The 14,565-nt window shown below is 46.9% G+C and overlaps 2 protein-coding genes across 2 annotated transcripts; both read left to right on the top strand.

The window, feature by feature from the left end:
* Window positions 1-962: 962 nt before the first annotated feature.
* LOC117488405 (protocadherin-8-like) lies at window positions 963-4,913 on the top strand. Its single transcript, XM_034137274.1, has 3 exons — window positions 963-3,589; window positions 3,725-3,950; window positions 4,048-4,913. Exons 1-3 carry the CDS (start codon window positions 1,133-1,135, stop codon window positions 4,410-4,412), a joined length of 3,048 nt encoding a protein of 1,015 aa, XP_033993165.1. The 5' UTR covers window positions 963-1,132; the 3' UTR covers window positions 4,413-4,913.
* Window positions 4,914-6,087: 1,174 nt separating this feature from the next.
* On the top strand, window positions 6,088-13,984 carry LOC117488402 (leukocyte cell-derived chemotaxin 1-like). The gene is made up of 7 exons (XM_034137271.1): window positions 6,088-6,192; window positions 6,424-6,564; window positions 7,712-7,852; window positions 8,339-8,452; window positions 11,325-11,475; window positions 11,829-11,923; window positions 12,629-13,984. The coding sequence occupies exons 1-7, from the start codon at window positions 6,121-6,123 to the stop codon at window positions 12,851-12,853; spliced, it is 939 nt and encodes a 312-aa protein (XP_033993162.1). The 5' UTR covers window positions 6,088-6,120; the 3' UTR covers window positions 12,854-13,984.
* The last annotated feature ends 581 nt before the right edge of the window (window positions 13,985-14,565 follow it).

Genomic DNA, 14,565 nt, shown 5'->3' with positions numbered 1-14,565 from the left:
ACATCTCGTGAGCCGATCTGAGCTTGGGAGATAATTTGAATAAAATCAATGTTTAAGTGGATATAGTCATTTTCCAGACCCAGATATGATCTGATAGGAAAACAATTATTGGATTACAACACACTGGGGGGTTGAATAATATAAAACGTTGAAAGAAATATGGAATGTATTAATGAGGGTAAAATTAGTAATAAAACGATGCTATTACCACCAGTTACACCACATTCTTTGAATCCTCGGCACAGCCATTATTCAGCATGTTAAGCTGTCTCAGCATTATGGGTCCATCAGAAGTACATTAATGAAATCTTATCTGTCTGGGTGAGTGGATCAGTGTAGGCTACTCTAAAAGTTGGAGAAAAGGACAAATCACATCATATTCCTGCTGCATGAAGTTCTTTCCCCACTATTGGAGAGGTCACTTGGACAGCTCTGCCTTTCTCTGTTTTAGACACGTGTGGGGATCCAACCGAACTGTGTTTAAGCATAAATCTCTTTATAGTGAAAGTACGCCTATATGTGCTATAGCATCCTGAAACAGATACTCCTATTCAAAAGCTTTGTCCTCTAGCTCAGGGACACTGCGCATCTCTGTGCTCCCCCCCCCCCCCCCCCCCATGTGTCAGTGCGCAGACTCATTTAACAGCCCGAAGAACATAAACAAGCAACGGAAACTATAGCTGTATTAAATCAAGCCCCGAGTTTAGCCCACATATTGGGTGCCAAGTTTCCCTGCACAGTCCAGGAATCTCTAAACAGGGTTTAGAGGTCTTTCAGAAGTCCCCATTCCCCCCCCCCCCCCCCCCCCCCCCCCCTCTCTCTCAAAAGCCCGGATTGGTCACAGTGCGGCTCATTTGCATGCCTCGCCGTATAAACCCTCCCGCAGACACTGCAGCCCTCTTGCGCTGAGAGAGCAGCACACCTCCAGTAGAGAGAGAGAAAGAGAGAGAGAAAGAGAGGAGCGCATCCGAGTGCGCATTGAAAGACATATGGAATATTTATTACTGGCTTTATATAGAGAAACAAACAACCCCGGAGAGTCGAGGAGAGCCGGGGAGGAATAGCTTTTTGCAGTTTTGTTTTTCAACTTTAAATCGGACAGTTTTCTCAGATTATTCTGGAGTGAGTCAGGATGGGAGAACCAGGGTGGAACGGGCTGTTGGCGCTTATGTGCGTCTCTTTGGTAAGCCTGGCTGCTATCACGCAGGGAAAAACGGTGAAATATCAGACATTTGAAGAAGACGCACCGGGGACAGTGATTGGAAACTTGGCCAAGGACATTTCCTCCACAGCCTTCTCCTCGGGGGGCCCCAGGACCAATTTCAGGATGATGAAACAGTTCAACTCCTCTTTCATCCGTCTGAGGGAGAGCGACGGGCAGCTGAGCATCGGGGAGAGGATAGACAGGGAGCGGATCTGCAAACACATCCTGCACTGCCTCATCGCTTTCGACGTGGTCAGCTTCTCCAAGGAGCAATTCAAACTCGTACACGTAGAGGTGGAGGTCAAGGACATCAACGACAACTCCCCCAAGTTCCCCCGGAAAGAGTCGAGTCTGGAGATCTCCGAGAACACAGCGGTTGGCACGCGGATCCCGCTGGACTTTGCGGTGGATGAGGATGTGGGCGCGAACTACATCCAAAGCTACCAGATCTCAGTTAACAGCCACTTTTCAATCGACGTGCTCAGCAGGGCCGACGGGGTTAAATATGCGGAGCTGGTGCTTATGAAGGAGCTGGACCGGGAGACGCAGGCTTCTTACGCGCTGGAGCTGGTCGCTATGGACGGAGGCAACCCGTCCCGCACCGGAACAACGCGCATCAACGTCAAGGTGAAAGATTACAACGACAACAGCCCGGTGTTCGACCGGGCCAGCTTCTCCGTGGATCTGACCGAGGACGCACCAGTTGGCTTCCTCCTGCTGGACCTGAACGCGGAGGACCCGGACGAGGGGCTGAACGGAGAGGTGGTGTATGGGTTCGGTCACCAGGTGCCTGCAGATATAAGGCAACTCTTCAGAGTGGACCGGAAGACCGGACGGCTCACCCTGGAGAGTCAGATTGACTTTGAAAGTAAAACCACGTACGAGTTTGACGTCCAGGCAACCGATCTGGGTCCGAACCCGAGCCCTGCCATCTGCAAAATCGTAGTGCAGGTGCAGGACGTGAACGACAACGCACCGGAGATCTCCATCACCCCTATGACGTCCATCACGGCAGGGATCGCGTACATCACCGAGACTGCGGCCAGAGAGAGTTTCGTGGCTCTGGTCAGCACCTCGGACAGAGACTCGGGCGCTAACGGGCAGGTGCACTGCACGCTGTACGGACACGATCACTTCAGACTCCAGCAGGCGTACGAGGACAGCTTCATGATCGTGAGCACGATGCCCTTAGACCGGGAGAAAATCCCCGAATATAACCTCACAGTAGTGGCGGAGGACCTGGGCTCCCCGCCCTTCAGGACCATCACTCAGTATACCATCAGACTGACAGACGAGAACGACAACGCTCCGGTGTTCAGTAAACCTGTGTATGAGGTATCCGTGGTGGAGAACAACGCGCCCGGTGCATACATCACCACTGTGGTGGCGCGGGACATGGACCTGGGGTCAAACGGGAAGGTCAGCTACAAACTTGCGGACACATACTTTATGGGCTCCCCCATCTCCACCTTCGTGTCTCTGGACCCCGCCAGCGGCTCGCTTTACGCGCTACGCAGCTTCAACTATGAGGTGGTGAAACAGCTGGAGCTGCGCGTCACGGCCAGCGACGGCGGCTCCCCTCCTCTGACCGGCAGCTCCAACGTGTACGTAAGGGTAGTGGACCAGAACGATAACGCACCGGTGATCACCCAGCCACCTCTCAATAACGGCTCCGCGGAGGTCCTGCTGCCCCGGGACGCACCGACTGGCTACGTCATCACCCGAGTGGACGCGCGGGATGCAGATGAAGGTGTGAACGCAGAGCTGTCATACGGGCTGGCCACTGGCGAGCCCTCCGTGTTCTCCGTGAACAAACGCACCGGGGAGATCTACCTCAACCAGGTGCTCAGCCACGACGTGGACGAAACCCTGAGCGTGACCGTAACGGTGAGTGACAACGGGAGGCCCACGCTCACCTCCACCGCCACGCTCCACTTCCTCATCATCGCAGGCTCCCCGCCGAGCGACAGGACAGTGTACCAGGCCGACAGCGTGGACGATGTGCACGCGCAGTGGGACCTGTCCGTGGTGATTATCGTTGTCCTCGCGGGGAGCTGCACGCTCCTGCTGCTCGCCATCATCCTCATCGCCACCACCTGCAACCGGCGCAAACGCGACAAGAGCGGAGACGACAGCGACTCATACGGGGAGAAGGGCACGCTGGAGCGGGGCAGGAACCACGTGGCAGACAACCCGCTCTTGCCTCTGCACGGGGCCGGGGGAGAAGCTGGCTTTGAGGGTCACTCCTACAGCAGCCAGCCCGGGGGCTTCACCTCGGCTCACCCCGGGGGAATCGACATGTGCTCGGCCTCAGAGGACGGCAGCGAGGTGCCCTGTGTGTATGACTCAGACACCAACAGCAAGCCTCGAGGGAATAAACACGAGGTGAGAGGCAGCTTCAGGACATTGTTGGGGGACGGGGGGGGGGGACGACGACGACGACACACAACAATGAGTAATATGAAATGTGTTTATCAACCAGACGCTAACCTTTCTTCCTTTATTTCTCTCCTCCTGCAGGGATACTCTACTCTGCCTGGCTATGGGAACGGTAAAGAGGCAGTGAGGCCCATCACTATCTGGAAGGGGAACTCTTACACCACCATCTCTGCCAGGGACCCCGCCTTCAGTGGCAAAGACAGTGGCAAGGGGGACAGTGACTTCAATGACAGTGACAGTGATGTCAGTGGAGACACTGGACTGAAGAAAGATGGAGCAGTGGTTCCTCCCATGGGTGGCCAAAATGGTAAGAGCAAAAGAACAAACAATTAGATTTCAAATGAATAAATGTTGATTCATGCTTTGGTTCTAGTTCTAACTTATTTAGTTCTTCTCTTCTGCAGCTCTGTGGGCTTGCACCAGTGAATGTAAGGTCCTGGGTCACTCAGATCGCTGCTGGAGCCCCTCAGCAGTCAGAGCCCATGCAGCTCCATCTCCAGCCCCCACCCTCTCCTCCTTCAGCAGCCACTCCAAAACAGCCTCCCTGCCCCGGGACCCCAACCGCCGGGACAACTTCTACCCGGCCCAGATCCCCAAAACAGTGGGTCTGCAGAGCGTGTACGAGAAGGTGCTGCACAGGGAGTACGACTACGTTCTGGTCACCCCACCTGTGAGGGTGCAGGAGATCAGCGACATCAGCGACATCAGCGACATCACCATCCCCGTCTACACCCCCACCCCGACACACTGTCCCATCGAGGAGGTCTAACACAGACATTGCACAAGCCCACTCTAAAAGAAATGTATATTCAAAGTTTTAATTTATGATTCAATGACAATGAGAAATACTGAACCTTTTGGAGGTTCTTTGTTGCATATATAAGTTTATATCCTAATATTTGTGTGTTTCTTTTCATTTTAATTGTAAAAAGCCACATGTGATGGCCATTCAATCACTTTGAGACATTTTGATGGACATGAAGTGTATTATATGCAAGTTTTGTACATACAGAGGTTTTATTTTTTATAAAAGTAATAATTAAGGAAAGATATGTACATAGGAATTGTAATTATTGAACTTTAAGCACGCTGACTATTTAAAAATGGCCCCATAAACTGTGCAGTTGGAGGGCCGGTGGCGGTGACCCACAATGTATCAAGTTGATAATGTATGGATTTATTTGAATGCAATAATAAGTAATTGTACAGATTTCTTTTTTATTATCACAATATTCTGAGAGGAAATAAACTTTGAAATACTGTTCTGAAACATGTGAGTGACTTGAGTGTTTTTTCAGGAGCATGAGTCAGGCCAGTCACTACAGTAAAAACCAACAGGCGTCGCTGTTATTGCAGCATAGCGAGCCTCTGTCCTTGCAGCTCGAGGAAGGTCAGTTTAGCTTCCCTTTTTTTTTACGATTTTTCTGGGGAGATGCCAGAGCAGACGCCAAGGTTTTCTAGCAAATCACTCTCACTCCTCATGCATATCAAGAGAGACCACCTTCAGACTTATTCGTTCTCATTTTACTCACTCCCTGTTACATAAATCATTAATACTACCTGAAATGTGCGCATAGAAGAGGTGATAATGAGATTGCCTGTGCGTAAATGCGCATTTACTGTTCGTCTTCGATAACATTCACGAGAGGAAGTTAAATAGCTAACAACGATGATGATAAACATCCAAAACCAAACACAGGTGATTTTTTTGTCACGGAACAAGAAGTCCCTGTGAGCAAATCCTCCTGCTGTCCTGTCAGGATGTTTTTTTGTCCATCTGCCAAACGCGCACGCTTCGCCCTTTACGTCATCTCCCTATTACCATTAATGGGTTCAGGGCATTTCTCACGACAGAATCGCAGGTCTGGACTCTGATTTAAAAAAAAAAAAAAATCCATCAAGATCTAAATCTGTCCAACAATCTGCTGCTTTCATGCAAACACTGTCTCCAAACTGGAGAAAACATGCGACATTCCGCCAAAGTCACCTTTGACCTGCAGCCGTCTGTGAGGGCATTGTGAGGGCATTGAGAAAGGAAAAGGGGGGCTGCTAAGGTGATTTGAGGAGACAACCTCACCCTTCATCATCTTCTTTTTCTTAATTACCGAATAGATCTTATAGTCCACACACCGAGGTTGCCATAAAGCTTAATGATATGAAACTCCTGAGGATCTTCGCAGGAATCAAAGTCATGGAAATTGCATGAGCAGCTCTTCAAAGGGAAAACACGATGAGTGCTTTTATGGCAGAAAGGTAAAAACTTTTGGCTTTAATTAGTGGCTACTGTGAGCGACCAGCTGGAGTTTACTGTATGTTTCACGGTTTCACAACTTGGATGCGCAGTTTCAACAGTATGCAAAACACGGACTGTCCATCCTCCTCCTCCTGAGAGGGAGGGAGGGAGGGAGAGAGAGAGAATGTGGGGGGGGGAAGAAAAGTTAGTGGACTGAGGTTCACTTAGGTGTTTGGCTACAGTCATGGCCGGGAACTCAGAGAAAGTACCGATCGCCTCGGCGGGACCAGAGGATCTGCATAACTTCATGCCCCCGGTAAGTTTTCATACAGGACCAAGACCGGATTATCCCGGGATATGGAGTTCTGTAATAAAAAAGATGCCGAAGTACATGCAAAGCGATCATAGAGAGGCCACATCGTTCTGATATTGATCTTGCATATGCTGGACAGACGAGCAAAATCGATATTGATTGTGTTATATCAGAGCATGAGGTTGTTTTGACGTTTGACACGTGGTCATTTTCTCGGTGTTTGTTTAACGGTAGGCATACTCTGCCGTGGCCGTGAAGCCCGCCGCCACCGGCTGCCTGCTGAAGGCCGGGATCGCGGTGCTCATCGCCGGGGCTCTCCTACTGCTACTGGGGGCAGTCGGAGCTTTCTACTTCTGGAACAACAATGAAAAACACGTAAGACATATTTATGATATCAATGCTCACCGACACGGCAAATGAAGGGTTTTATTAGGGACTGTACACACATTATTTGAAGGGAGGTATGGGGTTGTCATTTTACTTTTTTTGGAGAGCTGGGTGGGTGTTTTGAGTTCATTGTCATTATGTATTTAGGTTTTGTCAACCTTTGTTTCCTAGATGGATCAAAGAGAAAACTTAAACTTGCTACATGGTTCATAAAAATGCACTTTGTAGTGTTATGTCTCTGAGTCAGGTCTTTATGCAGTGGGATACATTGGTGACACGTACGAAAAAGCTATTCTAAGAAATCATGAATAACCATGTCTTCTATCATTATTACAAAGGAAACTATAGGGTTATGCCTCGCTTGCCACATTTACTTCTGTACAATCCTTTACAATTTGTAGTATGATCTGCTAGATTATATTGTGTCCTATCAGTGGACTTTCAAAACGCGTTATCTAAAATGACTGCCACAGCTATAGAGGAAAACATATTCATACCCTATAAAAATGTCACTTGAATAAAAAGGAAAAATCCTTGAAACAAGCTTCTTTTGTGTCAATAAGTTCTCAGTGATTTTTAACTTGAAATTAAAAAGGAGACTCAAAAGAAAAACAGTTTTCCTATATGGATTTTTTTCTGCAGTGTAGGCAAACAGTAAAATGTAAATGAAACCCTCCTTGGTGAATGGAGGCGTTGTGTGTGTATGTGTGAAGGATCCTGGCAGGGTGGAGAGGTGGTGGTGGGGAGGAGGAGGGGGGGGGGGGGGGGCTCTTTGGTCCAGCTGATGCTCCGGGGGCAAGAGGTGGAAGAGATGAAAGTAAAAAAATGTACCGTTGCGAGCGTTTTTTCTTACCGTATGAAGTTAGAAAATGCTATTAAGACGTGATGAAACGGCTCTGTGGAAGGGTCATAATAATAACCCAGAGCTGCACAGATTGTATTCTTCTGACCAAGTTTAAATGAATGTGCGAGTCTAAAAGAAAAATCAAGAAAAGAGAGGCTGTATGTGTGAGGAAAAGTCAGAGGGGGAGGTTGAGTAGGAGTGTTGAAATAGAGGGGGGCTGGGGGTGGGGTGACTCAGGACTCTCATACCTTACATGCCAGTCTGAAACCCTGTGTGTGCTTGTGTGTGTAGGTCTACAATGTCCACTACAGCATGAGCATCAATGGGAAAGTGGAGGAGGGCACAATGGAGATCGACGCTGCCAACAACATGGAGAGATTCAGCACCGGCAGCGGGGCGGATGAGGCTGTGGAGGTCCATGACTTCCAGATTGTGAGTCAGGCACAACATAATCCTAAAATATCTGGAGGTGGAAACATTACAGCTGAATCATCAACACATTGATCTTCACTCTGAGCAATTTAGAAGCATCAGAGAAGAGGTGGATCAGATTTCTTGAACATTTTGAAGACCCTTGTGGGTAGATTGCAGCAAGTAAACATTATCCCCCCTTTAGGCCAATCAGTGTCAAAAGCATCGTCCCTCCATTTTTCATTAAACGCGGACTGGTGGTTTCTGACCTTTAATTATTGCACCCCAATCAGGCCAATCAGACTAGTGAAGCAGCACTTTTGGCCTTTTAATTATTACAATTTTGACCTTTAATCATGGTGTGATTTTTGTGAAATCTAGAACGTAATGCAGCAACGCTTCAAAGTGGTATCAAAATCAGCTGTGATATGTTCACATAGTCCCAGACACTTAGAGATGCATTAGGCTCTAACTTGCTGCTCTTTGTTTGTCTCCTGACCTCTACAGGGGATCACAGGGATCCGCTTCTCAGGAGGAGAGAAGTGCTACATCAAGACCCAGGTGAAGGCCCAGCTGCCTGATGTGGAGGCTCTCAACAAGGACTCCATGACATTTGACCTGGTGGGTTTCATGTAGGGCTGCACGATATTGGAAAAAACTGACATTGCGATATTTTCTTCCCCTGCGATATATATTGCGATATGAAAAAATACAGGAATTGAAGAAAATACAGTTTTTTTGTCCACAAACCATCCTTTCTTGAACTTTAATGCTATACAATTGGTATTTTTTTAACAATATTTAACCGAATGAAGGATTTTAGTCACAGACTTCTGGATCTTAAGTTATCAGAGCAACAAGCTGAGCTAGCTCGGTTATCCTGCTGTGATCTGATCAAGAATGGTTGTGATTGGTGGTTTGCTGTGCATGCAGAGCCTGCATGTCACTCACTCAAGTACCCCTGACATGAGAGCCACGCAAGTTTTCCTTTTGTAGCAAGCAGCAAAATAATTGTAACATGACGTGTTTGAGTTCATTTGCCTACTTAATATCGCACGTCCTAAAAAAGAATAATACATTTTTTTAATTTTTAAATCGCATGTCCTGCGATGTCAATATCGCGCATGCGCATAACGCTTTTTTTAATCAATAGCCAATTACCGCTTCACAAGCTTAAAAAATGTTACGGAGTTGCGACTAATTGCTTACTTATGTTTCCAAAACATTTTACGAACTAGGTCAGGCTTTCCTTTTGCTACCGAAGACTTTAGATTCAAGCACCCCTGAGAGAAAATGTCAGTCTAAATTTCAATGTGTCCAATACTCAACTATAAATCTCGTTGTATTCTGTACCAAAAAAAAAGCTTTTTTTTATTTTTATTTTTTATGACCGTAGACTTGAAAAGTAGAAACATTTAAAGCTTTTTTTTGCAGGCCAACAGGCTAACTCATGATGGAGAACATGGTAAACACTTCAGCTTATGAACATTAGCATGCTAGCATTGCTGCTGTGATAATGTTAGCATATTGCTGCAACGCATTTCGCTCAAATTATCACGAATAAACGAGACAAAATGCGTTACAGTTTCTGTTAAATGTTAGGGCTATTATTGTGAAAGGGTGAGACGAGCATTGTGTAAATGCGGCCTTTGTCAAGGTTAAAAGGATTCTGGAAACATTTTAATTGCCTTTTGTTTCTTAATATTTGAACTTGGTTTGAAAGTAGGCTATTCATTAATAAACAAAAATAAAACACTTCTCAGAAACAATAATAACAGCCGCAGATACATTCACCCTTTATTAACAAAAGCATTGAATCTGAAAATACAAATGTTAGTAGGTCAATATTAAAGGGCAATTTTTCACCTTCTCATTACAAGACACATAATGCGACTGGAGGATACACATCCATTCCACGCAACCCGGACATTATTCTTCAAAATTGCTTATTGCTAATCTATAATATACATCTATATTAATAAATCTAGAGAGCGTATTTATAAAACCAATATACTTAAAGCTATTTACCCTGCAAGGTCTTACACCTGATATAAAGCTATAGCGTATGCTTAGGTATTAGTATAACTCACCCAAGCCAACGATAAACCGGGAGCACATGGACGACTTTTATGAGGGTTCCCAGCACATAACAGCTTGGTGGGCTCCAAAAACAAAACAGAAGACTACACTGAATATGCCATACGTGTGTGTGTGTGTGTGTGTGTGTGTGTGTGTGGATTGTCACATCCCACCAACACCACCGCCTGTGATTGCTCAATTGAGGCTGTCTGATAATTAAAATCATTTAGCGCCGCATAAGCCGCACATCCACATAAATCCACATCACCAGAATTACCCTCGTGAATGCGCATGCACACACACACACACACACACACACACACACACACACACACACACACACACACACACACACACACACACACACACACACACACACACACACACACACACACACACACACACACACACACACACACACACACACACACACACACACACACACACACACACACACACACACACACACACAATTAATTATCACGCAGGGCTGCTCTTATTGCCTCTCTCTGCCTCATAACAGATCATTTATTTCACGTTTGTGCTTTTGTGTGTGTTTGTGTTATCGCCTCTCTTTGCCTCATAAATGATCGTTTGGCTCATATTCGTGTATGTGTGTGTGTGTGTGTGTGTCTGTGTGCGTGTGGAGACAGGGAGATGTTGCTGTAATGGTAGCTGCAGGCTGGTCATTTGCTATAATTTAGAGTGATGGCAAATATGGGTTAGATAAGCACACACACATGTACACACACATATGCGTCCCCATCCAGAGAGAGTGGGTCAGATATCTCTTATCAGTGGAGAAGGACCCCCGCTTCTATTTGTCCCTCCAGCAAACCATTTGAGTTGGGGGAGAAGAAAAAAAAACTGCATTTCTGAAAGGTTGGAGGATATCGTTCCCTTAAACATGGCTGTGGCTAGTGCGCTGCACCCCTCAGGAACAAACGCCTCGGGGCCAAATCATCCCCACAGAATCCCCCTTTTACCTGCAGGCTGTTGATACAGATTATATGTTTACACAGTCTCTCCTCTGGAAACCTCATTAGTTTATTTGCAGAAAACTGCAAATTTAGGCCATCCAATCTCTCTCCCCCCCTTCAGATCTTGATGAGTGCTGACATCCTGTATACAGCTAAATGTTATTGAAGAGGGAATCTGTGTACTGAAGCCTCAAGGGCTTTTTTTTATTACTACTTGTTTTTATGTCGTGATAAGGAGCATTAACAGCATGGCATTAATGCAGATTAGACTCGGACAGAATGCAAATACTGTGGGCTATTTAAAGGGGAAGGCTAGTAACAAGATCCGTAAAAAAGTGTGATTTTAAGCCTTCAGCAGGCGTCTTCAGACGCTTTGTTGTCATGTTTGTTTGAGTGTGTGCTAATTTTCTCCTCACCTTCTTCACTTCTTAAAGGAGGACGAGGTGATACCGGCCAAATTTGATGACGATCTGATCTTGGTGGCCGCTGGCGCCCCCATCTCAGACTCCGCCTTCCTGAGCAGCAAGATAAAGGACTTGTGTGGAGAGCTGCCGATCTTCTGGCTCCGACCCACCTACTCAACCAGTAAGCAACAAAACAGCTTGTGGCAAAGATATTAAAATGTAAATCCTAAGAAAAGTGAAACAAAGAGGATATGGGTCAAACGGTCTCTACATTTCCATTTAACATCGCAGTTGTAAAAGCCACAGAAAGGAAAACAAGCTTTAAAGAAAAAGTCCTTTTGAAGTTGCAGAGCTACGGAGTGTACAATTTTTAGCATGCTGGGGGGTCAAAAGTTCTCAAAACACAATTTTATTCTATTTCATCTGACGACTTCAAAATGCTGCCAGAGAGACGGCTGTGCAATCAGCCACATTAGTGCCACTCGGCTCCTAAATTTGGTTTGCTGTCAGAAACTGAGACTGTGATGTGTGCAGGCGGACAGAGGAAGAGGAGGGCAGCCCCCCGCCGCAAGGCAGTTGCAAAGGAAGAGGACGTGGAGGAAGAAATCAACCCGGAGAACCCCTATCAGGTGAGTCACACACACACTCCTCTACTGTTGCATTCACGTCCCGCTGTCCGTTCACATCTGAGGGCTACCTGAGAAGGCTTTTACCGAGGAGTTTCTCACAGCTGTGCGAGCGGCAGCAGATGCCGGGGTCACGGCGGAGGGGCCCGGCGTGTCACTGCAAATCTGAGTATTTGCGTGGGTGTGTTTTCAGAGCATGGGTTTCTCTATGTAAGGCTGTCCAAAGCTTTCCTTTCAGCATTGGGCTGTATGAATAATTCCCCATCACCCCCCCCCTATACTCCACTGCTCCACTGCAGCCCTTCGCCCTGCTGAGCACACACAGACTCCCCATACATGCACTACCCCCTTGCCCTTCCGTCCTTACCCCCTATGTTGGGCCCCATTTCCCCTAATCCCTCTCTAAGCATCCCCCATCCCCTGCTACACACTCCTGACAACCACAGAGGGAGGGAGGGTGGGGGGGGGGGGGGGGGGGGGGGGGGGGGGGGGTTGAATAACGAGTGCTACGTTGAAAAAGAAAATATTTGACAACAAAAACCAACATCTGACAACATCCCCTCCTCCCCATCCCCGCCTGTCGGAAATCCATTTTAATTGGTTTGAGAAGAGTCTTCCCCGGCGCTAAAGACGTCCAGTACATGGCAGAGTGCCACACACACACACACTGTGCGCTCTCTGACCGCTGTCTTCTCCCTCTCCTCTCAGAGCGGCCTGGAGGGCGAGCAGGGCTCCATGAACATCGACCCGATGCTGGACCACCAGGGCATCTGCTGCCACGAGTGCCGCCGCAGCTACACCCACTGCCAGAGGATCTGCGAGCCGCTGGGGGGGTACCACCCGTACCCGTACCACTACCGCGGCTGCAGGGTGGCATGTAGACTCATCATGCCCTGCAACTGGTGGGTGGCCCGCATTATGGGCCTGGTGTAAGCACCCCCGAAGACCTTGGGAGATGCTAGAGTCCAGGAGGGAAGATACCAGGGTGGGGCGGGGTTCAGCGGTGCCAGATGTACGATATTTATCGCCTTTGTACGATTTATGCCCTCTGTACAATGTATAATCAAATATACCAAAAGTGCCATAATGTACAATATTTTGACCGAGTCGTTGGTTTTCGTCTATGCTGTCTGTATTACGCATCTATTCACATGCTTGGTGTAAGCTAGGATATTTATAAACGCTAACAGGTCGTTTTCTCTACCAACCTCATTTGACGAGTTTGCTACATCATAGCTACATCATAGCTACATTAGCGTGCTTAAAGAACACACAAACAAATCATCTAAACACACGTTTGGTAAAATACAAAAAATACACATTAACGTATTTGTATTCGTCATTATGACTCATTTACAATGATTTTACGCCTCTGGTATGAACATTTTCGATATAGCAACGCAGATGGGATTTTAAGGGAAGGGGGGGATGATGGGATAAGTCTATGCAAGGGAGTTGGTGGCTTCTTCTTGTAATTTACTGTAGTTACCTGCCGGTCTGAGCAGAACTGAGTGGTGCCCACACATTAGAAATGCATGGAGCCGAATCTAGGACAGACATGTTCTCACATGTAGGAGTAAGCAGTGGCTGCATGCTGCACAGCTTGTCTTATTAAAAAAACATACCTGCTATGGATTTAGATCCAGCTCAGCTGCAGTGCAACATGCTGTCAGGAGAACAGAGGTTATGATACAAAACATCCAATGATTTGATGTAGAATGCCACCTATTCATCTAGACAAAAAGGCAGGTAAGCTTGTATTTATAGAGCTGGTAATCATTTATTTTATTTCATTCTTTAATGTAAATAAATGTATATGGTGCAACGTATTTCAATAGCAGTCAGCTGGCTTAAATAGCACCTATTGTTTGTTTCAATTTCACTCTAGTGAGAAATATTTTGTGTGTTCTCAAGCCATTTATTTGAAATCTTCATGAGTAGCTCATTAAAACAATGTACCGTACGGTCTCTCAAACTTTCATCTCAATGTTCTTTCATCTGCATTGAAGACGCTATCTCAAAGTGCAATATCGCTGAATAAACTTTTTGTAAGTAAACTTTTAAGTGTCACCCCTGTGTCCTTTGGTTATTGACCTCATATCCTGTTTGTTAATACACATAGCTAATAACCTATCATTGGGTATATTTGGGAACATCCCAGAATCTCTCTCAGTTTTGAGACGCGCCACATCTGGGTGCTGCTCCGAAGTGACGAGCAGAATGAAGTTTTCAGAGTTCTTTAATGTGAGAGTTGCAGCTCTAGAACTCTTTAATGAGACTAAAGACTCTGTAGCCGTCACGCTCCCAGATCTTACCCACGATGCAAAGCGCTTAGCTCCTTTTGATGTCGCAGAGCCGCCTCGGGCAGGGGTAGGGGGTAAGGATGGGGGCGGTGTGTTTTTGTGTGTGTGTCAGGGATCGTGGAGGAGTGTGTGTGTGTGTGTTGTGGAGCTCAAGAGTTCCATCTAGAGCCACAAACGGGCTTTTGATCGTCACGAGAGATGAAACGATGTGAGATGCATTTAACATTTAACTCGGCGCGAGAGGCTTGATGATGCGGTTAGGAGGCTGATCCATATTAATGCCCTCATGCCGCGGCAGGACGCCCCCTCACTGCTGCAGCTGGATATATGTGGTTGGAGAAC

The sequence above is a fragment of the Trematomus bernacchii genome, unplaced genomic scaffold, assembly GCF_902827165.1.
Source record: "Trematomus bernacchii unplaced genomic scaffold, fTreBer1.1, whole genome shotgun sequence".
NCBI lineage: Eukaryota > Metazoa > Chordata > Actinopteri > Perciformes > Nototheniidae > Trematomus > Trematomus bernacchii.
This window is presented reverse-complemented; position numbering and strand designations above follow the sequence as displayed.

Coding starts and splice junctions, on each gene's coding strand:
- LOC117488405 (XM_034137274.1), top strand. CDS start 1,133: ATGGGAGAACCAGGGTGGAACGGGCTGTTGGCGCTTATGTGCGTCTCT. Junction 3,590..3,724: donor CTCGAGGGAATAAACACGAG/GTGAGAGGCAGC, acceptor CTCCTCCTGCAG/GGATACTCTACTCTGCCTGG. Junction 3,951..4,047: donor TCCCATGGGTGGCCAAAATG/GTAAGAGCAAAA, acceptor TCTCTTCTGCAG/CTCTGTGGGCTTGCACCAGT.
- LOC117488402 (XM_034137271.1), top strand. CDS start 6,121: ATGGCCGGGAACTCAGAGAAAGTACCGATCGCCTCGGCGGGACCAGAG. Junction 7,853..8,338: donor AGGTCCATGACTTCCAGATT/GTGAGTCAGGCA, acceptor TGACCTCTACAG/GGGATCACAGGGATCCGCTT. Junction 11,476..11,828: donor CCGACCCACCTACTCAACCA/GTAAGCAACAAA, acceptor TGATGTGTGCAG/GCGGACAGAGGAAGAGGAGG.